This window comes from Eucyclogobius newberryi, unplaced genomic scaffold, assembly GCF_026437365.1.
Source record: "Eucyclogobius newberryi isolate DKJ021-1_F unplaced genomic scaffold, fEucNew1.0.hap1 SCAF_16, whole genome shotgun sequence".
NCBI lineage: Eukaryota > Metazoa > Chordata > Actinopteri > Gobiiformes > Gobiidae > Eucyclogobius > Eucyclogobius newberryi.
In genome coordinates, this window is record NW_027315790.1 from 24,167,619 (window position 1) to 24,191,876 (window position 24,258).

General features: G+C 43.0%; 1 protein-coding gene across 3 annotated transcripts in view; it reads left to right on the forward strand.

Moving 5' to 3' along the window:
• Positions 1-24,258, forward strand: part of rbms3 (RNA binding motif, single stranded interacting protein) — a 334,351-nt gene that overhangs the window by 134,452 nt on the left and 175,641 nt on the right. For all 3 annotated transcript variants that reach the window (XM_072448061.1, XM_072448062.1, XM_072448063.1), the window contains exon 4: positions 10,347-10,438. In XM_072448061.1, the coding sequence (XP_072304162.1) occupies positions 10,347-10,438 (92 nt within the window). The remainder of the gene's footprint in view (positions 1-10,346; positions 10,439-24,258) is intronic.

Below are 24,258 nucleotides of genomic sequence, written 5' to 3' on the forward strand. Positions count from 1 at the left end.
TTCATACAATATGTTTGAAATGAGGCAGATGGCCTTTTGTGAATCCTCGATTGTAGATTTTTTAGAATAAAGCGACCCAGTAATATTCAATACAGACAAATATATGTATGTTTAATCATAATATTTAAGGCTTATGCGATCTTGGTGACAAAAATGATAAATGTACTAAAGGCAATTTGGGAGGGACTAAAATTAAAACTGCGCATTTTTCACAGTGTAGTGTGAGCCAATAAACAATCAAATGCGATACATTTTGTCTTTTACTGTGCAATTAAAAGCTCCTTAATGTATTACATTGTTGCTGAGTGACTCTTTCAGTGGCAGTGCGTATCATGTTGTTAATAATCCTGACAGTCATTGTGTGGCCAGGACCCCGCAGTCCCAAGCTAACATTTGAATACAACATTAAAATTAAATTAACTGCAGATGTTCCTCTGTAGGATCTTTAACCTAATAGAGATTTACGACCCGCTCTGTGTTTACCCACGTCGTCCTGTATCTACGCACGCAAACAAGTAAAGCTGGAGGTCGCGGCCTTGTGCACTGACCTCCGCTTTAGTTTAGTGGAGGGAAGCCGCGTCATTTATCACCAGTCAGCTGCTGCGTGGACGGGGACGGGACGAGGAATGCAGGCCCGGCTCGACGCTCTCCTCTGGGTTTGGCCACGGTTAGTCATGGATGCCGTCTCGCTATTTAAAACCCTGCGCTCCCCTCATAGTGTTTGCATAGCTCACCACAGGCTCCTCCCAAACCTCCTCCTCCTCCTCCTCCTCCTCCTCCATCCACTCAAGGCAAAACAGATCCGTCACACTGTGTTTAAGTAGACAATAACTCATTTTAAAGTGAGATAAATATCGCTACAGAAAAATGTATTGATAACTAGTAATATGGTAACTACTTAGTGTGATTCGCATCTTAAAAAAAATAACACACAATTCCCCAGTAGTAGAATATTACTTTACAAATGAAAAATATTAAGCCGGCCAAAAATATTGTTCCAACTATTATTTATTGAACAATGAGTCGATATAGTAATTATTGTGACAAGCCGAGTGACATTTCTATATGAATAACAGACACAAATTGGCAAGGTAAATGACAAATTTGCATTGCATGGAAAAACGTATGTATATAGTTTATTATCGAATGTTTCTACATCGCATAACAGATTGGATTTTGTGTTTTTGCTAAAGAAATTGGAGCTGTGTAGTTACAGACCAAGGTCTTGTGGTCATTATTACCACGTATGATTGGCCCCCCAAGCTTTCAAAACATGAATTTTAGCTGAAATTATGGGGAAACTGAATGAGAAGTTGGCGGTCACTGTTGAGTTCCATCCAATCATTTTCGTAAGACACTGAGTTTGTTCAATACTGCGGCGTATAACAAGGCAGTTTGTACATCTCTGTTTGACTGAGCCATTGACTGTTGAGGAAAACAAGAAAACTGCATCTGAGACATCGACAGTCGAGAGCAGGGGGGGTTTGACAGTGCGTGTGTTCTCGAGTTATTATGATCTTCTGTTGGCTTAATGCACTCAACAGCCTCCATTTGCATACCGTATATATCATTACACACGCGCGTATCTGCAGAATCAGTGCATCCAGAGGTCACCGCGGCGACTTACTTAAGTATGAGACGAGATGTTGTAACATAGCTGTGGCATGACTCACACCAACCACGTAACAGGCATTGTTCTGCATATTTACGCATATGAAGCGGCCCATCTATCTCGGCCATTAAACATAATTACTGTTTTACATGCGGTGTATAAGAATTATTAACTCGTATGTAACTGCGGATATTAATCGGTCGTGTGCAAGCGTCTTTTTAAAACTGCACTTGACGACTCACAAGGACGTAAACAATTAGGCTGTTGGCCCCGGACGGCATTGTAATGCTCCATGACTTGTCGTTGATTCATTATTCATACTTAGAGCATTATTATTCCATTGTATGCGGAGAAAATGGGATCATTAGTGTTGAATATGAGAATGTGAAAAATGGAAATATGCCGAGGAAAAATGGCGTCGGGTATAGTGTGTAGGAAACCCCGAACAATCCCGACCGTTGGCAGATAAAGAATGGTAATTTCCCCAGAAGTAATTAGGATTAGCATAATTTGACGGTGAATGCATGAATGCAGCAGCGATGATTGATACGTTGACGCTCCAGTGTAATGAGTGCCTTATCTCCGCGCTTCACTGGAGACTTTTGTCTGGGGCCTATAGTCCAGTGTGGCATCTATAACTGTGACTGCCACCAAGGAATAGGCCTGAGTGAAATAGTTTGCTAAACAAATTGATGCAACAAGTTACCCGTTTCACCCATTATACCAGGCAATGCTGTTGTTTTTGTCATAGGGTTAGTAGAAGTTGGTCATGGATTCAACTTTTCAGTGATTGGGTTACACTACCTCCACGTGTAATGGCATTATTAAAAATAAATGGCATAGTTGAAAGTATTGTGATTCCAATTCGATTTATGATATGTTTTAAAAAAGTAGATTTCTGTTTTCCGTCCCTGTGCCCCTGGAGTCCCTGTGCCCCTGGAGTCCCTGTGCCCCTGGAGTCCCTGTGCCCCTGGATTCCCTGTGCCCCTGGATTCCCTGTGCCCCTGGAGTCCCTGTGCCCCTGGAGTCCCTGTAACCCTGGAGTCCCTGTAACCCTGGAGTCCCTGTGCCCTTGGAGCCCCCGGAGCCCCTGTGCCCCTGGAGTCCCTGTGCCCCTGGAGTACCTGTACCCCTAAAGTACCTGTACCCCTAAAGTAGCTGTACCCCTGGAGTCCCTGTAACCCTGTTGTCCCTGTGCCCCTGGAGTCCCTGTAACCCTGTTGTCCCTGTGCCCCTGGAGTCCCTGTAACCCTGGAGTCCCTGTACCCCTGGAGTCCCTGTACCCCTGGAGTCCCTGTGCCCCTGGAGTCCCTGTAACCCTGGAGTCCCTGTACCCCTGGAGTCCCTGTAACCCTGGAGTCCCTGTGCCCCTGGAGTCCCTGTGCCCCTGGAGTCCCTGTGCCCCTGGAGTCCCTGTGCCCCTGGAGTCCCTGTGCCCCTGGAGTCCCTGTAACCCTGGAGTCCCTGTAATCCTGGAGTCCCTCCTGGAGTCCCTGTAACCCTGGAGTCCCTGTGCCCCTGGTGTCCCTGTGCCCCTGGAGTCCCTGGAGTCCCTGTGCCCCTGGAGTCCCTGTGCCCCTGGTGTCCCTGTAACCCTGGAGTCCCTGTAACCCTGGAGTCCCTGTAACCCTGGAGTCCCTGTGCCCCTGGAGTCCCTGTGCCCCTGGAGTCCCTGTGCCCCTGGAGTCCCTGTGCCCCTGGAGTCCCTGTGCCCCTGGAGTCCCTGTGCCCCTGGTGTCCCTGTAACCCTGGAATCCCTGTCTGTCCCTGAGTATTAGTAGCAGAAGGAGTAGAACTAGTATTAACTGTAACAAATGCGACGATCATTCTGCTCTCTGATTGGTTAATTGGCTTGAGAGCAAAAATCAATTGACAATATAAACAAGTGGTATTTCATGTGCAATGTTTCTGTAACAAGGAATAAATCAACATTACAGTTGAAATATTGAATACAAATCCTCTACACTTTACATAACAACATTTCATTTTCAAAATATATTTATGATGAGTAACAATATCTGTTGGGTCCCACAAGGTTCTGTTTTAGGCCAAAATAATGTATCCTTTATCTGAATGTTGTTTATAAAGTATCTAAAGTATTGGTTGTTTGTAATTTGGTTGTTTTTGCAGATGATTTTGTTCAGGACATAATATGCAGTTGAGCAGTTCATTTCAAAAGATGAAAAAGAGTTGGTACTATTTAAAAGATGGTTTGATAAGTTATCATTAAATGAGAAGAAAACTACATTTAAGTGAGGCAAATTATAGATCATATTATGGATCATAAAATTAGTTTGAAACCACTTATACAATACATCAGGAGTGAAATATTGAAAACATTAGGTATACTTTATAAAACCAAACCTTTATTAAGTAAGACATATACTGCATATACTATTATCATCACTTATTCTATCTTACTGCTCAGAAATCTGGGAAAATGCCTGCAAAACATACTTAGATCCAATAATTTAACTGCAAAAATAGGAATCATTAATAAATCCGGATTCTGTGATTCTACTAATTTTATAAACTCACATATATTACAATTTATGGACATAGTTAAGTTAAAATAGTTGGAAATGTTGTTTTATGTTGTGAGAAAGAACCTTCCTAAAGAATTCGCTATATTTCACTTATCTCAGTGATGAACTTAAGCCCATTAATACCCTGTCAATTTTTTTTTTTTTTAAATTCACTAAAAAGTGTAGCATTATTAATAATACATATACTCTGTTGTTCTAAATAATAAGATTTATAAGAAATCACTGATACTGATAAAATGCTGCAATTGTCATTATTTGTGTAATATTTAGGATTGGCTTCAGCCCAATCCTTTTTGATTGCAATCAATATAGTTGAACATTTATTTTTCTGTTGTATATATATATATATTTTTACTATGGACAACCAAATTAAATTAATAATTCATTCATTCAAATTGTTTATTAGAAAAAAATCAAAAAAACATCCACCGCTTTCCTCCACAGTCTTGTTTTCCATTTTCAAGAATGTTTTTCTTCATTTTTTTTTTTATTTGCACAATTTATTCTGGAAGTTTTTGTTCATAAAAAATCCATGATGCTCTTGGCCTGGGAGAACACCATTTGTAGATTCATGAAGTCAGTGGCTACTACAGCTGCAGCAGCAGCAGCAGCAGCAGCAGCAGCAGCAGCAGCAGCAGCAGCGGCAGCAGCAGCAGCAGCAGCAGCAGCAGCAGCAGCAGCGGCAGCAGCAGCAGCAGCAGCAGCAGCAGCAGCAGCAGCAGCAGCAGCAGCAGCAGCAGCAGCAGCAGCAGCAGCAGCAGCAGCAGCAGCAGCAGCGGCAGCAGCAGCAGCAGCAGCAGCAGCAGCAGCGGCCTGTAGTAAGTGATTGAAGAGAGTCCTTTTATCTCGACAGGCTCGCTGTTAAGGCCGAGCGGGAAATGTGATATGGCAGCTCAAGTTCCCTTTATTCCTCTATGAGAGTCTGTGTACTAGTATTTGTGTGTGTGTGTGTGTGTGTGTGTGTGTTGTGTGTGTGTGTGTGTGTGTGTGCGTGTGCGTGTGCGTGTGTGTGTGCGTGTGTGTGTGTGTGTAGATATAGTATAAGCATTACAGTGAAATACGCAGCCATGCATGTAGACCTCGGCAACAAGATGCACCTGACAGCTTTCAACGGCACTGTTTGTGTTGAGGCAAGAACTTCAAAGCTCCACTCGAACCACGAGGCGAGATACAGAGAAGAGAGAGAGAGAGAGAGAGAGAAGAAGAAGGAGCGGGAGAGGGAGGGAAGGAAAGAGCGATGGCATTAACAGCACCAGCAGCGACTGAAGTGGTGTTTCCGCAGGATTGTTTGCATCTGGGCTCTTAAAGTCTGAGCTGAGGGTTGAAGATGTAAAGTAAACGCGCAGGGATTTGGTGGTTCAATAGATGCAGAGGGAGTGGCAGCCGGGACGGAGGGAAAGAGATGCTTGAATTTCTTTTTGACTTCCAACTTAAATACAAAAGTAAATTGAAAATGCAATGTGCTGGGGTTTAGACAGTGAAACTGTACAGTACGAATGTTCACGTGTTGAGCTGCGTTCACATTTCCACGTCAATATTGGGACTAATTCTAGGACTAAACCCTGAATTAAACCTGAAGCATGATTGACAAAGACAAGGACAGGACCAAGCCATGTCTGCTTTTATTCCATCATCATCAAAGCATTATTGTCGACTCGTGGTCACAAATATAAAAACACAGCTCCTCTAAACACAGTGCATCACAATTTAAATTTCTCTTCTGTCAAATTCCCTTTCGGTTGGAAGTAGAAGTGGAATTTTAAAGGGCCTGAGCTGAATATATTTAACCATGAACTGTAAACCCGGCCCACTTAGTCCCTTCTCCCTTTGAAGCTGAACCATGACGGAGAAACATCCACATTGTACATCCAAAAACGACTTTTCTTTCCCTGTTGGCTACTTTTTTTTTTTTTTACTTTTTCCAAGTTTCTTTAAAATGTGCAGGCGCTATCATAGTCTAATTCACACATATACAACGCACTGTAAGTCTCAAAATGCATTTTCTAAGATGAAATAAGTCAGTACAGGTTCTTTAAGAGACCGTTCTCAATATAAACTGCATTCAAATACAGTGATTTTTGTACAGTTTAATCTTTATTTGAAGGGACAATGTACATAAATAACAGATGTCCCGCACCAGATTATAACTAAAGCTACTTCCTGTCTGCAGTCGCTCATTTACAGCAATGCAATCACACCCAGGCAACAATAAGATTCACAATGTCTACTACACAACATATACTCACACAGCATTACACATGAACAATACAACCACACAATCTGGGATTATTATGATTTGACTTCCTCTTATAAACAACATTTACCTCCCTTTTTTTCTGCATTTCACTCTTACATCAGTCCAGACAATTACATGACAGACTAATTAGTCATGTGAGAAAAGATCATCCATCATCCATCAAACTGTACACATTTTTAAATTTCAGATAAGTTCATGTCCATAAACTTTTCTATCCCGCTGAAAAATACACAGTGCGGGGTTTATTTTGTGGTTGTTTTTTTTCAGCATAACCTTCAAAAAGCAGTGTGTGAAATGTGAACTCGAGTGGGGTCGTTTTTCCTCATTCTTCTAAATGTACGTAAATATATCTACAGCAAAGGGGAAGTTCACTGCATCCATCACGAGGAAGCTCTGCCGTCTTTGGACTGACCTCTGCTCACCCTGATTGCTCTGAATTCACGGCGGTTCAGCCTCCTCCAAAATATCCTCGGCCTTCTTTTAGTTTGATAAGTGCACTCCAGGTGGCCGTGGTAGAATATTACATCTGTAATTGAGGGTCTCCAGTATCCACCCTTCAGATATTATTGCTTTTATTAAACAAGAATTGGCCTCTGCCCGGAAGCCCTTGGTCAAAACTGCATAATACACTTTTAATTTGTTCTTGAATCCAAATATGCGACCGCTTTTCCTTCCCACGCAATTGTCCATTTTACATTTTGGACACAAATACTGTATCTAATACATTTTTTGTAATTAACCAGTGGATAAACTGAATAGGACTGAAGTGGATCACGCTGCCAGCCTCATGACACTGGCTCATGACCAAAAGTATTACTAAAACACGCAGTTATTTAATAGACCGTGAACGATCTGTAAATCGGGATTGCTTTGCCAGGAATGTACCAACCAAGTCTGTCTAATTCCCGTTTTAACTTAATTGATAAATATTTCAGAATGGCAGAGTGGTTAAGTCTCTTTCCCATGACCAAAACGATTGTGGGTTCATATCTCTTGTAGTCTGGCCCTTAGATGCTGGGATTCTTCAAGGAAACAATTTTAATCTTGCTATTTCCTGCAGTATAACTTGAAGTCGCATTTTTTTGGGAATGACTCAAATCTGTTGCAATGATTCTGTGCAAAACGCCAACAAACATTAGAGCTACATATGTTGGAGCATTGAATAGAGTGGTAGTTTGTAGTGTCCAGTTGGCCCACCATTATTGTGTGCTTTTGGGACTGTCCTATTGTTCATAGAAGTTGGAGTAAAAGCACTGCAGACACCACTTGGCTTCAGGACTATGTATTTGGGCCTTAAAACTTCTGCCATGGACACAATAAATGGATACTTTGAAGACATACTTTTGGTGGCGGGGAAGAAGGCATTACAAAAAAACGATGACACAAACTGAACCAACATCAAGCACATTCATAACAAAATATATAATAACAACTACATAATATTAATCAAATAAATAATAAAACATTAATAATAACACATTCCATTCAGACGTTGGACAATATGTGCCTTGATTTCTGTGGATGTATTTTGCTGGCATTTCTCTCTCTCTTGTTGTTCTCTCTGGTCATGTTCGTTTTTTATTCGGTTTCATATTTTATAAAATTAAAGAAAAATCATATTTTTATTGATGGATTTCATCTTCCTGTTACATACAAAATTTCAGGGACTATAAACCATTCAAACAAGATCTTATTTTGTTTAAATTGTTAATTGTTCATATTTCTCATCAGTCTTACACCCATAGACATAAAGGTAGTGACATTTGGTTGACATTGTGTTGTAAGGAAATATTGTTAATAGATATAACATAATCCAAGCTTTGGTCAGAGATTAGCGTGGTAACATTATGTCCTTAGCTCGCAATCGCATTTAAAATAATTCTGTCTTCCATTAGTGTTTGCATGAAAGTCTCCATTTTGTGCGTGTGTTTTCTGAACGAGGGTATTTCACTCGGCCTCTTCATATTTCTACAATTAAAAAGCCTCCCCTCTCCGCTCCATTCCAGCAGCTGCCCATTAATCAGGCGTGCACTCTATTCTGCTCCAAGCATAGGTTATGATTTTCACATTACTCCACACTCCTCCAGCGCCTCTAACAGGATAATGACCCCACATCAGCTCCACCTGCCATCGCCCAAACACATTTAAGGGCAAAACAACAAAGAACATGAGACGTTCTGAAGTTTGGGACTGAGAAAGAGGAGAATATATAAGTAATACAACTAGTTTGTGCTAAATAACTGAAATATGATGAACTCAAACCAAGGCTATACCCGACTTACAATGAGACTAAACAATACTAGGCAAGGCGAGTTTATTTGTAGAGCACATTTCATACACAAGGCAATTCAAAGTGCTTCACACAGCAGGAAAAAATGCATTAAAATCACAAATAAATTACAGACCATGCATTAAAAAAATGCATTAAAATCAAAAAGAAATTAGAGGCCACATACATAGCATTCCAGACACTCTTTTCATATTTATTTGAAATGGTGGACATTGAAATTGATGGACACGTCACTTTTAGATTGATTCTTTCCCATATCAGCACGCTATCTGCAAACTACATAAATACTAGAAATTATAAACAAAATATCCTGTCTTTTGAATGGTCTTAATAATAGGACTGAAACCTCCTCATTCAATTCATTTCATTCTTGTTGAGCTCAAAATGTCAACAGCGGTGCTTCTCAAAATTGTTTAAACAACAGAAAGTTAGTAAATCACACAGTAAAAAAGTTACTGCTCCATGAAATAAAAGACAAGCAGACCGATCAACATTAACTGGAAATGGCAAAATAACTGTCCCTGAACTGCCTCCCCCGTCCTTAGACCCTCCGTCTCAGCAAGGAACAAGGAGGAGGGTGCACTACCTGCTTGTCTCCATGGAGATGTGATGGCTGGGCCGCACCACAGCCATGTCACCTTATCCTTTTCTAATTACACTTTCCCCTGAAACAGAAGATCAGAGGGCACCATTGCCTGCTTTTAATCCACTGCCAAACTTTAATTAACACAGACATGACCTCGCTCTCCGATACGTCCCGCAGAACGCTGGGTTCACAATAACTCATAAATCACACTTACACATTTCATTCACCGCTGATGATTTTCCAGATGGGGCTGCTGGTTGTTAATGTCAGGATATATGAGAGGAACCACATGCATTAAACAGGCCGAGGTGCAGGGACAGAGTGGGCGCACTCAAAGACTGCCTATGCACAAGTGTTTATTTGTATGTATGAGAGGACAGCAAAGCAGCAGCTCCAGTCACTGTCAGCCTCTGAAAGATTTGTTACCAGGAGAGGATTATGGCAGCTGTGAAATGGCTTGTGTTAATGTGCCGGATGTTCAGGAACATCATGTGGGTAAGCCAACTTCACAGTCTGTGCAAATTAAAGGCTGCAGCCCCAAACTGCCAATGACTCAGTGATGTTCTGACGAATTAATTGACACTGTCTTCGTCTCTTTGTGTGTCAGTGGTGAGTTTTATTTGCCAAATAATAGACGAGCAATCCAAATGAGGCTGATATGAACTACAGCTCTTGTTCAAACAGAGCTGTATGAGATGCCATTAAAGTACAAAGTGTTGAGTGTTGAGCAGAATAGCAGCCGTCTGTATCCTGATGTGTCCTGTGTGTTTGTGTGTGTGTGTGCGCGTGTGTGTGCGCATGTGTGTGAAGGTGGGCAGGGTGGTGGTTTGTTATTACTAAATTGCTCATCCATGCTACTAATTAGGATGCATAGCATCCCCCTATGAATGTCATTGTCACTAATTATCAAACAATGTAGTGCTCACTAGATATGAGAACTGGCAGCCTCTGTAGTCATGTTACCAACCTATTACTGCTACAATTACAAGAGTCTGTCATTCTCCTTGTTAGTCCTGTGCTGCACTCTCTCCAACACGTTTCTGTGTCCTCCACAGGCTATGGCTTTGTGGACTTTGACAGCCCAGCTGCAGCGCAGAAGGCCGTGTCATCTCTCAAAGCCACTGGGGTCCAGGCCCAAATGGCCAAGGTAAGACCGCTTCAGTGAGGCACACTGCTGCTCTCTTTGTGCTGTATGTTATCTACAGTGAACACAAACTCCATGTGGTTAATGCTGGTGGATCAGAGTGCACTGTTTTTGTCCATAAACACATTTTTAGTGCGTGTCATTTTGCCCGGGGCTTTCATGTTTTATGACAAACTAGTTCTCTTGGATTTGGGATGGCTCTTAAATGTGGCCTGTTTAGTGCAGTTGATTGTTGTAGCCGTGTGGACTCTGGGCTGCTGAGTCTCAGTCACACTGTGTGACAGGAGCTGCAGCAGAGCACTGAGCCTCACATGAGCCTGTTACATGATTTTAAGTGTGTGGTTGTGTTATTATGGAGCTGTGCACAGACTTTAATATAAGAGACCAAGTTCTCCATCATTATGAGCCTCTAAAGTGGAAACAGATGAGAGCAGCTGTTTCAACATCACAGAGAAGGCTCACGTGATTTATACAACACAGACTCAGAAGTATGAGCATGTCAGATATACAAATCTGTGGCACACCCTGGCACAGATAGGCTTACTTAAAAGCACACATACACAGGACAGTAATATGATGCTGTAATTCACTTATCTAAACATATGTATTGCATGTCAAGCTTTATCCAACAACATGATTTGAAATATTAGATATTCATTTGAATATTGTATGAATTTAGGCCTCACTGTTGCTATCATTTGAAAACATTTTGTTCATTTTAGTTAGTCTAACCGACTGTTGACCATGTGTTAGTAAAGACACAGCTTAAGTGATATTTTTAGAGTTAGCTAATGCTGCTCTTTTTTTTATTCTGATGGGATCTGAGTCTGTGAGAAAACTGAGACGTGGACTTCTGATAGACCCAGACTCTGCCTCTAAAACCCTTCTATTTCTACCTGAGCCGCAGATCTCCTCGTGTCAGAATATCAGAATAGGTGAACAAAATGTCAGCGCATTAGAAGTAATGAATATGGTGATGACTATGAGGGAGCGGCGCGTGAATGGGGATGGCGTGAACCGGAGAAATCCCCCCCTCCGAGCTAAAGACGCCCTGATGAGATGGAGGCTGGCATTGGCGCAGCTGAAGATGACAGAATTGATGATAACGATGAAGGTGGCAATTATTTTGATCAAATGGGATGAGATGTGATGGCAGGAGATGGTATTTGACTCGGCGCTCAGGTGGGCCATCTCTCAAACGCACCATTTGCCCGTTTCCCCTCACGCCGGTGTCCTTCCTCCAATATTTATAAGAGTGCAGCCTGACGGAATACAGATCGACCCGCTGCACTTTACGTTTGCCCCATTTGAAAACCATACTTTGCATCTCTGCGCCTTTCCCTCAGTCAATATTTCCATTGGAGAGGCCTTATGTCCCAGCACAAAAAGACATGACCTTTTTAAGATTGTTTGTTTCCGCCGACCCATTTGCAAAATCATTTTCTATTAGCATTTATTCTGAGCGTCCGCTTGTTGGTTTCACATAAATGGAAAAGGCCATCGCTGTGCTCCGTGGCTTTGTGCTTTTATCACACTTGTGAGAGACATTAAGGAGCAGTTTACCTTTATAGACTGCCTCCACATCTCTCTAATGCCTCTTTACCAGGTAGCGCCCGCATCACTCCGTCTCCTCCGCCGCCTGAGCCCCTTTTTCTTCATTTTCGCCTAATATCTCTTTCATACGCGCATTTATATTCATCTCCACCGTGGCCCTCACCGAAACTCCAATGAGCGCAATTTGTCCCCATCAATAATTAACTGCAGAGATCTGTGTGAATCAACGCGTCAAGGTGTTGTTTTGGACACATTTTGAAGTATTGCATCAATATTTAATTGACAGTCCGACCTGATATTCTGAAAATAGCAATTTGCGCATTTCTCCTTAATCACTCCATTATTAGCATGTTTACCGTATTTTCCAGACTAGAAGTTGCACCTTTTTTCATAGTTTTGGCCAGGGTGCGACTTATACTTATATTTATACTTTTATACTTATACTTATACTAGTCTGGAGCGACTTATAAGTGATATTATTTGTTTTTTTCACACTTGCAACCACATTTCATACTCAAGTGTGACTTATATAAGTTTTTTTCTTCTCTATTATGAATTTTTTTGGCCGGGATGCGACTTATACTTATATTTATACTTTTATACTTATACTTATACTGCTCTGGAGCGACTTATATGTGATATTATTTGTTATTTTCACACTTTCAACCGCATTTCATACTCCAGTGCGACTTATATACGTTTTTTTCTTCTCTATTATGCATTTTTTTGGCTGGTGCAACTTATACTCCAGTGCGTGTTTAGCTCGGTTTCATCTCGTATATTCAAAGTAATTCCACTCAAATGAACGCTCTTGCTTAAAGATCGACGTCTACAATATACCATTCTGTTATCTACTGTGCATTTGCAGCATTGGATTGTGTGGCAACAGTCACTGGATGCACTTTGCACGAGTTGCTATAAACACGACATAACCTTTATTTCCCTTTTTGCTCACCGCTGACTTTCCATCGTATGCGCGTATGCCCCAGACAGCGCCAGGTAAAGACTAACTACACAGAAAATCACAAACGATGCGAAAACTACAGACATTTCGACGACGCGAGATTTCAGCGTTTTCCTGCTCAAGCTCTGTCACTCTCCACAACAGAGTAATAAACCAACTCGGAGCCAACGGCGGCTTTGAGCTCATTAAATCCTTTGCAGTAATCAGCATGTGTCTTTTCTTCTCTGGATGTCATTTGGCTTTCTCTTTTTGCTTTGTACGCTGGACTTGAAGGCTCAATTTGAGAAGGTTGTTGTTGTCATCTTGGAGAATCATCTTGTGTTGAATTGTGAACCGGATCGCTCAAATTGTAACATCCCATCGTTTCATTCCGTCGCTACTTCAACACGAGTATTTTCTACCAAAACTACATCAGGATTTGATACTATTGCTGCTCTTAAATCCCATTCTGTATACTTCTCTTCCTTAAACGCGGCAGTAGAAAGGTTGAAGCAGCTCTCTTGATATCCCGTCTCGATGTGCTTGTAGCTGCCTCCCCCCCCCGGGACTGCAAATACCACGGGCTTCCAGATGAAACACTGCCTTTCCTTTTGTCCGGCCTCCCTGGGCGACAGTGACAGCGAGAGGGAGGAGAGCGCCATAATTAAGACACCTAAAGGACACTTCCCCCGGAGCCCCAGCTGCCACTCACTCGCGCACAACTCCACGCGGTTATGGAGGTGTGTGTCGGACTGAGGCGCCTTCTGCTGCTGCTGCTGCTGCTGCTGCTGCTGCTGCTGCTGCTGAGGGGCTGGGGCGCATGGCAACAAGCGGGGGCGCATTGAAAACCGATTTATAAATACAGAAAGAAATGCGGTTCTTTCTATGTATTTCTTGATGGTAAAAATGTTGTAGAAGTGTCCCAGGTGAACTTGCAAAGACGCGCTGCTATTTTGCACATTTTAACGAATCTCGTAGGGGCTGCGCAATTAATCCAATTTTAATCCAATCGAGATCCAATCGTTTTAAATTGTCAATGATCTGCTTGTGGCCTTTTAATCAGCAGCCGGGGCCACTGTCAGTGAAAGCGTGTGATTTTGAGCAGAGTTCAGACTTTGGAGAGGTTTTTTTTTTAATGGCGCGGCTCTTGTCTTCTTTAATAGTCGGGTCCATTCACGGGCTCAAACAAAGTAGAACGATGCAGCTGCTCTACCCACAGGCCAAATTCTTATGCCTTTGAATATGCAGTCGTATCAAGCCTAATCATTGTATTTTGTTATAACTCTGTCACGAGGTACATCACATGACCTCATTAACTGGTTTATAGTAGCGCCCTGTGCCTCTTTGCAAAGAAATCTGCCTGGATGTGCCACAATGCTCTAATAAAATACTTTTAATCTCCATATTAATGCAGAAGAGGGCCTTTTGCGAATGCTTTTTTCTGACCAACTGTAGTCTCTCTCCTGCCTCTGTCTTATGTTGACGAAATGAATATTTAAAGTCATTTTCATTCGTTTTAAGTCTAGAACCGGATTGAAAATTGTGCTTGATCAATCCAAGGTCTTCAGAGCAATTCAAAACAACTGCTGTTTTTATATTTTTTTGCCCGGCGAAAGGTGCTCAACATGTCACTTATAAACAGGAAGCTGAAACCCAGGAATTCAGGGGAAAAAATATACGTTTGCTTACAATAGTACTACAATATCAAATTTTAGTGTTATGAATATTGTGAGAAGGCACATCATGATTTTAGTATTATTTACATTCATTGGCACTAGGATTTGCTTTCTAACTTTGTAAAAATCAAACTGTCTGATTGAAATGTCATAATATTGTCACATAAACAGCCAGATACATCTCTTTGGAGTATAGTTTGAACTGAAATTACTCATTGTTGCTACGTACAATTCTCTTTTTTTTAACAATCATCAACGAACCGAATAATCTTGACATCCCTCGTGCTGCATACGTGTGAATATTCTGTATACAGACATAAATCACATGTTACATCTGCAGACTGGGCTCTGTACAGTTTAAAGCTAATATGACAGCAGCGGGTTGTCCTCTTTATAACGCGCTGTTTCCTGTTCCTGTTATTCAGCCCCGGCGTCTCTCTCTCTCTCCTCTCCACGTCCAGCAGACAGACTGATAACAGGTAAACGCCGCCGCGCCTCGCTTCCGGCGACGTGAGGCCTGTCAAGCGCTCGCCCGCTTACTCGCTCGCCTCGCTCCCTCCGCACGCTGCCATTTCCTCCTTGAGCCAATCAGAGTGAATTATGGGAAAGGGCGCCCTCGATTGTGGTGTCTGTGTCGGAGAGGTAATTCCGCCTGACAGCTGCTTGCTTTCAGACAACAACCAGTCTTTATGGAAATCATCTGCCCGATTCCCACCACAGGCCTGTCATTCTCCAGAGTTTGTACGCTTCTGTTCTTCTCAATTGCGGAAGAGCAAAAATAACAAAATAGCAAAAATAGTGTGAAGTTTGCTGCTTTGGTTTTCAGATTGAAAATGTTTACTATAGCAGGCTGTTTTATGGTTATGCATTTATTTATGTTTGTGTGTGTACGTTTTCTTAACTTCAGAGTAAAAAAACAAATTGAAAATACATTTAACAACTAGTCATTACCATATTTTCCGGATTATAAATCGCACCTTTTTAGTTTTGGCCGGGGTACGACTTATACTTCGGAGCGACTGGCAACCGCATTTCACAAGAGGGCGCTCTAGGCTCTAAGCGACGCAGAAGAAGAATCTGCACTTCCTCTTCCTCCGGAGTTTGCAGAGTTGTTTAGAAGTGACACAGAAGAATTCCATGGATTTAGTGATTTGGGGTAAAACTGATGCTTTGGTAAACTTGTTAGCATGTTCTTTATGCTATAGTTATCTGAATAACTGTTAATATGTTACGTTAACATACCAGACATTTACCACAGTTCAGTCTGTGCGTCATGTAGCTGAAGGTGTTAGCGTTAGCATACGATCACCTATTCACCATGTTCTCCCCCCAAAAATGCGACTTATATATGTATTTTTATTCTCTATTAAGCACTTTTGGTTCGTGCCACTTATAGTCCAGAGTGAATACGGTACTTGTTTTTATCGTACTACTTTATTTTATAAGGCCCAGTTCCATTTGTTTGAACGGATTTTTTATTTTGCTGACTTGAAGAGCAAAATGTCTGTTTTATATTGCTATTACTTTGGAAACTATCTTGTTTATAAAAATGGGCTTGAAATAGCCTCAGGTGGGCTAGTCTTTGCTGAACCCAAGTATAAAAGAGTTTCTATGATTCCAACAGAAGATTATTGGCCATTTATTTGAGTTCTTATGATTATATTTTGACCTAAATTGTCACAATTATCGATCAACCTTATAATCTGCAGTAGTAATAGTGATATTGTTAACTTAAATGTCCTTCAACGCTTCACTTTTGAGTCCTGATTCACCTGCTGAGACGTCCTTTTTCAAGTACACACAAATATAAACCTTGAAACGTTTCTCCCAAATCTTTCCTCCGCATTATGCATTCTTGAACATTTAGAGTCGAGTGCCCCGCTGACTTACTGCTGCCTGCCCTTCACTTCCTAAGTTATGCAAAAAGCTTCATTAAGTGCCTTTCTGAAGTGAATCCCAAATGTTTTTGATAACACTGCGCTGTCATTGGCTCGTCACCTTTGAAGTCACCGATGGATAATTCACACAGTTTAACGGAGCAAAACCAAGCGCAATATCAAGCTTCCGATCTATTCTCCTCTTACATCTCTGCTGTCTTTTCTTCTCTCTCCTGGGGAACATTTCCCATCAATATCACATTCAGATTCATAGGAGAAAAAACGCTGTCTCTGTGGGTGGGCTGCAGGCAGTCAGCATTTTGGTTATTTATGCGTTAAGGTGACTTTGGGGGATGCTTTACCCGTGCCGTGCTATAGGGAGACCCCGGGGTGCTCCTCAACCCCCAGTGACCTCTGCTCTGTATCTAAAGGGTGGGCCGAGGAGGCGGCTGTGTGCGAATGCTGACAGCAGAGATCCCCCTGAACCTGCCATCGCCTCAGAGCGGGTTAAGGCTGAGCCGCGGGCCAACACCGCAGCGTTGGGAATATAGAGGAATAATTGGCTCGACTACAGGGATACAGGTGCCCACTCAGCAACATGTCCAAACAACTACATCAAAGTTCACCTATAGTATCGCAGGTGTGTGCCAATGGATTACTGTTACACGTGAGTCATTTATGGAATACATTGTACTTCTAAGACTTACTTGCAACTCTTTTGGTACCACTTTATAATAACCTTTATTTGCCTTATTGTATTATGAACAAAGGCTTGGATTATAATGAACACAGTTTCTTAAGCATGATTCAGCTGGCTAACTACTTCATTAAGGGGTCAGGGTTATGGTATAAGGTTAGATTATAATATCTCCTGTTAAGTCCTAGAGACCTTTTTGGACAAATAAATGGAGGGTTTTCCCACATGCATGATCTTGGTGTCTAAATGAAGAAATAATACCTATATATAACAAGTAAATTAGAGTCGAACGCAACCCTTTCCTCTCCGCCTGACAAAAATTACAATATTAAAATGGTAAAAATGCCTTTTGAACAGATGCAACTTTTCCCTGGCACATCAGACTGTGATGTGTGCACTTTTTTATGTAGAAGAAACAAAACTGCTTCATTTTGCAGTGATTTCAGTACAAAAAAATATGTTCTTGTGTTAATTTGGTGCCACCACATTATTGAGATTAAAAATAAGAGCTAATTCACACAAAGGCAATACATAAAACACTTCACAAATAATTGGACTCATAATAAAGGTGATTTGTATGAAACATGTAATACATAATTGCACCAGATGTGTTTTTATTTGTTATTTGCATGTGAATTGTTTGTTCTTCTATTGTCATAATTTTCTTTTTATGTAGTGAGTGAGAGTCCCTTTTATACACTAACAGACAATCTCCACTTTCTCTTAGAAACGTATTTATTTTTTATTTTTTTGTAAACGCATGGCACTAATTCTAACGCTAACACTAGCAAAATGCCACCAGCAAACAATAGGCAACTTCTAAGTGGTTCAAATCACTTTTTCTACGCATGAAAACAAACTTGACAAAATAATCAACTGGCAACTTAATGAAGATAATCATGAGCATCAAAGGTCAGATATTTGAGCTCAAGAAAAGCACGGAAAAGCAAAAATGTAAAAAACTGAGGGTAGTTTCAGACTCTTCAGTGTTTAAGCCGAAATGAACAAGAATTGCAAACCTTTTAGTAAATAAATAGCTGCTGGTTGATCCCATTTGATCACTCCTGGATGACTGAGGATTACAATCTGACAGTTAAACAGTCAATTCTACCATAGAAAACTGACGTGACCGCCATCTCAGTGCAAAGCTATAGATTCTAGAATGTTGTGTTGTCATATGAACATAACCTATGAATACATTGTAAAACATTTACTAATTCCAGGCGGAGTCCTCCCTCAGCAGAGCAAACATCTCGTGCTCAAACATGAAATGACAGATGTTTTTGGTTGCTCACTGCAGATTTGAATGACAATACACACTTGCACTGTGCTTTTCAATAGGAACTCAAATATGCTTTACAATCACACAAAACAAACCAGAAAATGTGTCCCGCTTTAGCTTTTGAACCCGCCTCCACCTTGCTCGCCGGCAGCAGCCCTAACCTCTCTGTAACTTCTCCGCTGGTGGGTTGCTAAGAGCGGAGACACACCTGCGCCTGCCTTCCCCTCAGTGCGGGTTAAGACTGAGCCGCGGGCAAACATCGCAGCTTTGGGAATATAGAGGAATAATTGGCTCGACTACAGTGAGGCAGGCGCGCACTCAGCAACATCACCTATCATTTAATGTGCAACACCTCCAACGCGATGCTGTTCCACAAAGCTCAGTGTTTGTTTGGGAAGCATATGGCGTCAAGTATAAAGTCATGATCAGCACTTTCCTCCTTGTGTGCAGCTCCTATCAGAAGGGCATCGCTGTGATTAAAGTCACTCACAGCCTTCTTTACCTATATATACATATTTTTGCCTACTCTGCTGCCTGTTTGAATGCGGCGTGTAAGAACCCAAATCATCCCCGTCAGCACATACTGTACTGTAAGCATATTGTGTGTACACTTGTGAATAGTGAGCTATAGTTTTATCCTTTTCCTGCAGCACTAATATACATCACCAAGGTGACGGCACACAGGCTGCACACACACACGCACGATAGAAGCTAATCCTCCTTTTATATACATAGTTCTGCGTCTTTATTCTCTGCCATCCAATGTGGAATATAGAAATGTGTTAAGGCATGGTTGTATGGGTGTAATTTCATACTCTGTGTTGTCATTTTGAATGGCATTATTGGCAAGCACGAAGCTAACATCTGTTATACATTTGTATTTTGCATCTCATACATTTTGTAGGCTATTATACAACTATAATATGGTATCATGTGGGGTTAATACACCTTAATGCATTTATAAACACGGAATATATACATAAATACATATATCAAAATATATACATGGCTGTTTTATTGTTGTTCGTGGATCCTTGATGTCTGGGTTATGGTAAAGTGATTATTGTGTCTAAACGTGTCCCAACCTTCCATGTACTTGGTCCAAACTGACAAGAGCAAATCCATGTGCTACATTCAATAAACAATAAAAGAAATAAAAAGAGTTAAACAGTAAACATTTCAGTTTCTTAGTGTGCCCAGTGTCCAACATTGAAAATATACAATAAACTATACACAGTTTCACGTTGATAGTATATTCTTGTATGGCATTAAATATATCTATCTCCATGGAGAAAACTGTACATTGAACTTTGACTTGGAGAGTACGTGGGGACAAAACCCAAACGTCACATACATTTGATTGACACATGGAGACCAAGAGGGAGGGGCAGAGAGTCGCTGCGGCAGAGACACAAGCGCAGGATTTTTATTGAAAACTCTGCTTTTCTGACTAAAATACCCCGTCATTAAACATTTGAACAGAAACAGTAAAGCAGTGTTCAAATGTGATGTCTTTTCCTCTATATTTACCTGCACTTAACATTGGCTTAATGCTCTCGAAACTATAGCCTGTGTTTTATTTCACACAATGTGACGTGCACGCCGACATTTGAGTGTGTGTGTGTGTGTGTGTGTGTGTGTATATTTGTGTGTGTGTATTTGTGTGTGTGTGTGTGTACATGTGTATGTATGTGTGTTTGTGTGTATGTGTGTGTGTGTATATTTGTGTGTGTGTATTTGTGTGTGTGTGTGTGTGTGTGTGTGTATTTGTGTGTGTGTGTGTGTGTGTATTTGTGTGTGTGTGTGTGTGTACATGTGTATGTATGTGTGTTTGTGTGTATGTGTGTGTGTGTGTGTGTGTGTGTGTGTATGTGTGTGTGTGTGTATTTGTGTGTGTGTGTGTGTGTGTATGTGTGTGTGTGTGTGTGTACATGTGTATGTATGTGTGTTTGTGTGTATGTGTGTGTGTGTATATTTGTGTGTGTGTATTTGTGTGTGTGTGTGTGTGTGTGTGTATTTGTGTGTGTGTGTGTGTGTGTATTTGTGTGTGTGTGTGTGTGTGTGTACATGTGTATGTATGTGTGTGTGTGTGTGTATGTGTGTGTGTGTGTATTTGTGTGTGTGTGTGTGTGTGTGTGTACATGTGTATGTATGTGTATGTATGTGTGTTTCTGTGTATGTGTGTGTGTGTGTGTGTGTATGTATGTATGTGTGTTTCTGTGTGTGTGTGTGTGTGTACATAAGATAAGATAAGATAAGATATTCCTTTATTGTCCCACATGGGGAAATTTCATTGGTGCAACGCAGGTAGATACAGAGGTAGATACAGAAGAACAGATCACTTATAGGAAGTCTGAAAAACACTTTCAGTAGAAGATCTCCTATAAATAAATAAAAAACTCCCATAGACAAATAAATAAATAAATACATAAATACCATTGCATGTGATCACGACAGTAATTGCACATGAATATGTGTCACGACAGCACATAGATTGCACATGAATTTCACATGAATTGCACATGAATTCCAACAGCAATTGCACATATGACAGAGTTGCACATCAGTATTAGGTTAGGTCAGTATTGCGAGTGTTCAGCACCAACAGTTTTTGTTACAAAGTCTGACAGCAGCAGGAAGGAAAGACCTACGGAACCTTTCCTTCGCACATCGAGGGTGGATCAGTCTCTCACTGAAGCTGCTCTCCAGAGCAGAGAGAGTGTCCTGCAGGGGGTGACACTCATGGTCCAGCATAGATGTGAATCTAGCCAGGACCCTCCTGTCCCCCACCTCCTGCACCGAGTCCAGAGCAAAGCCCAGGACGGAGCTGGACTTCTTGATGACTCCGTCCAGCCTCCTCCTCTCCCTCTCTGCGACGCTGCCGCCCCAGCAGGCCACACCGCACAGGAGGGCCGATGCCACCACAGAGTCGTAGAAGGTCTTCAGGAGTGGCCCTGTCACTCCAAAAGACCTGAGTCTCCTCAGGAGGCAGAGCCGACTCTGGCCCCCCCTGCACAGCGCGTCCGTGCCATGAGTCCAGTCCAGTTTGTGGTTCAGATGAACACCCAGGTACTTGCATGAGTCCACTCTCTCAATGTCCCGTCCCTGGATGTTCACTGGTGAGGGGGCAGTGGGGTGGCGTCTGCGGAAATCCACCACCATCTCCTTGGTCTTCCCCGCGTTGATGAGGAGGTGGTTCCGCTGACACCAGTCCACAAAGTCCTGCGCCAGTCCTCTGTATTCCGCGTCATCGTCGTCCGTGATGAGTCCGACGATGGCAGAGTCGTCAGAGAACTTCTGCAGGACACAGCTGTCCGTGTCGTGTCTGAAGTCTGCAGTGTAAAGGGTGAAGAGAAAGGGCGCGAGGACAGTGCCCTGGGGCGCCCCCACACTGCAGGTCCGAGTGTCAGACACACAGTTCCGGGCTCTCACAAACTGGGGTCGGTCTGTGAGGTAGTCCAGGATCCACTCTGCCAGGTCATACTCCACACCAGCCGTCTCCAGCTTGTCCCTCAGGAGCAGCGGCTGGATGGTGTTGAAGGCACTGGAGAGATCGAAGAACAGGATCCTCACAGAGCTGCCAGGCTTTTCCAGGTGAGAGAGAGAGCGGTGCAGCAGGGAGATGACGGCGTCCTCCACTCCGATGCCAGACCGATATGCAAACTGCAGCGGGTCCATGGCTGAGTTCACGGTGGAGCGGAGGTGGTCCAGGACTAGCCGCTCCAGTGTCTTCATCAGGTGGGACGTGAGAGCCACTGGCCTGAAGCTGTTGAGGTCTTTGGGGCGCGGTGTCTTAGGCACAGGTACCAGACAGGAGGTCCTCCAGACCTGCGGCACCACCCTCAGCTCCAGGCCCATGTCGAAGACATGCTCCACAACTCCACACAGTTCATCTGCGCAGGACTTAAGGAGCCTGGGGCTGATGCCATCAGGTCCTGCTGCCCTCCTCACTTCAATCCTCCCCAGCTCACTCCCCACCCGTGCCGCTGCGACAGTCAGTGGTCGGCAGGGGGACCGCGCGCTGGGGGGATGGGTGAGTCCAGGCGAAGTGGGGAGCCGATGGTCCGGGGCAGATAAGCGAAGAGGAACAGATGCAGGGCACCGTCCAGCTGTGGAAGAGGGAGCATGCAGCTGTGCAGGGGGAGGGGCGGGCGACCGACCAAACCCCAAGAAGTGAGCATTTAAATCATTCACCCACCGCAGATCCCCCTCTGTCAGGGCAGGGGGGATCCCGAAGCCCGAGATGGTTTTCAGGCTCCTCCACACTCCCTGAATGTTCCCCTGCTGCAGCTGCTCCTCCATCCCCCTCCCGCAGCCGGCCCCAGCCTGCCCGATCCTCCCCCTCAGCTCCTTCTGCACAGTCCTCAGCTCCTCCCTGCTCCCCGACCTGAAGGCTCTCCTCTTCTCCTTCAGCAGAGCCCTCAGTTCACGGCCAATCCATGGCCTGCCGCCCGGAAAACACCGCACCGTCCGGGAGGGAACAACGCTCTCAAAACAGAAGTCGACGCAGTCCGCGATGCACTCTGCGATGGTGTCGATGTCCCCCCCATGTGGGTCACAAAGCTCAGTCCAGACAGTGGTGCTGAAGCAGTCCCTCAGAGCCTCCTCGCTCTCAGCAGACCACATCCTCACCTCACGGGACACCACAGGCTGCCTGCGCACGATGGGTTCATACACAGGCCTCAGATGTACAAGGTTGTGGTCCGAGCTGCCCAGGGGAGGGAGGGGGGAAGAAGAATAAGCCTCTTTGGTGTTGGCAAAAAACAAGTCCAATGTTCTATTCTCTCTGGTGGGGCAGGTAACATACTGGGTGTATGTTGGTAGGACAGAAGAGGGAGAAGCGTGGTTAAAGTCACCAGAGATGAGGAAGAGAGCCTGTGGATGCTGTGTTTGCAGCCTACAAGTGCAGGAGAGCAGTGCTTCACAAGCATCTTCAGCATTGGCAGACGGGGCCACATAGACTGCGATCAAAATCACATGTGAGAACTCCCGGGGCAGATAGTATGGCCTCATGCCAATAGCCAATAGTTCAATATCCTTGTTACATAGCTGCTCCCTTACTGTGCAGTGTTCGGGTTTGGACCAGCTCGTGTTCACATACACCGCCAGTATGTATGTGTGTTTGTGTGTATGTGTGTGTGTGTGTGTGTGTGTGTGTATACGTGTGTGTATGTATGTGTGTGTGGGTATGTGTGTGTGTGTGTATTTGTGTGTGTGTATGTGTGTGTGTATGTGTGTGTGTGTGTGTGTGTGTGTGTGTGTATATGTGTGTGTGTGTGTGTGTGTGTGTTTGTATATGTGTGTATGTGTGTGAGAGTGTGTGTGTGTGTATGTGTGTGTGTGTGTGTGTTTGTATATGTGTGTATGTAGTGTTTTGACAGGTAGATGCTTGATTTAAAATAACTTCATCTCCAGCTTCTGCTTGAATAAAACAAAATGAGCCAGCATGTCATGCATTCCCGTGTGCGTCGTTTCCTAAATGACAAAACATTATCATGAATACAAAACACCCTCCTAATTCCCCTCACAAACAGTCGTGATGAAATGAGTGATAGATCACCTTCTGAGCACAGATCACCTTCTGCCTCATTTCAGAACAATCCGTACACATCCACACAATCCCACGTCAAGTTGTCTTTTTACAAATCCCAAACTTAACGCGGAAAATCTCATAGTTTTGGAGCCCATTTTGTACATATAAATGAGACCCCAGATCTGTGGAGAAGTGACTCTGTTCCTTGTAAGAAATAATACTTTTGAAGCAGTAAAAACAACTATAATTCTGAAAGTACTA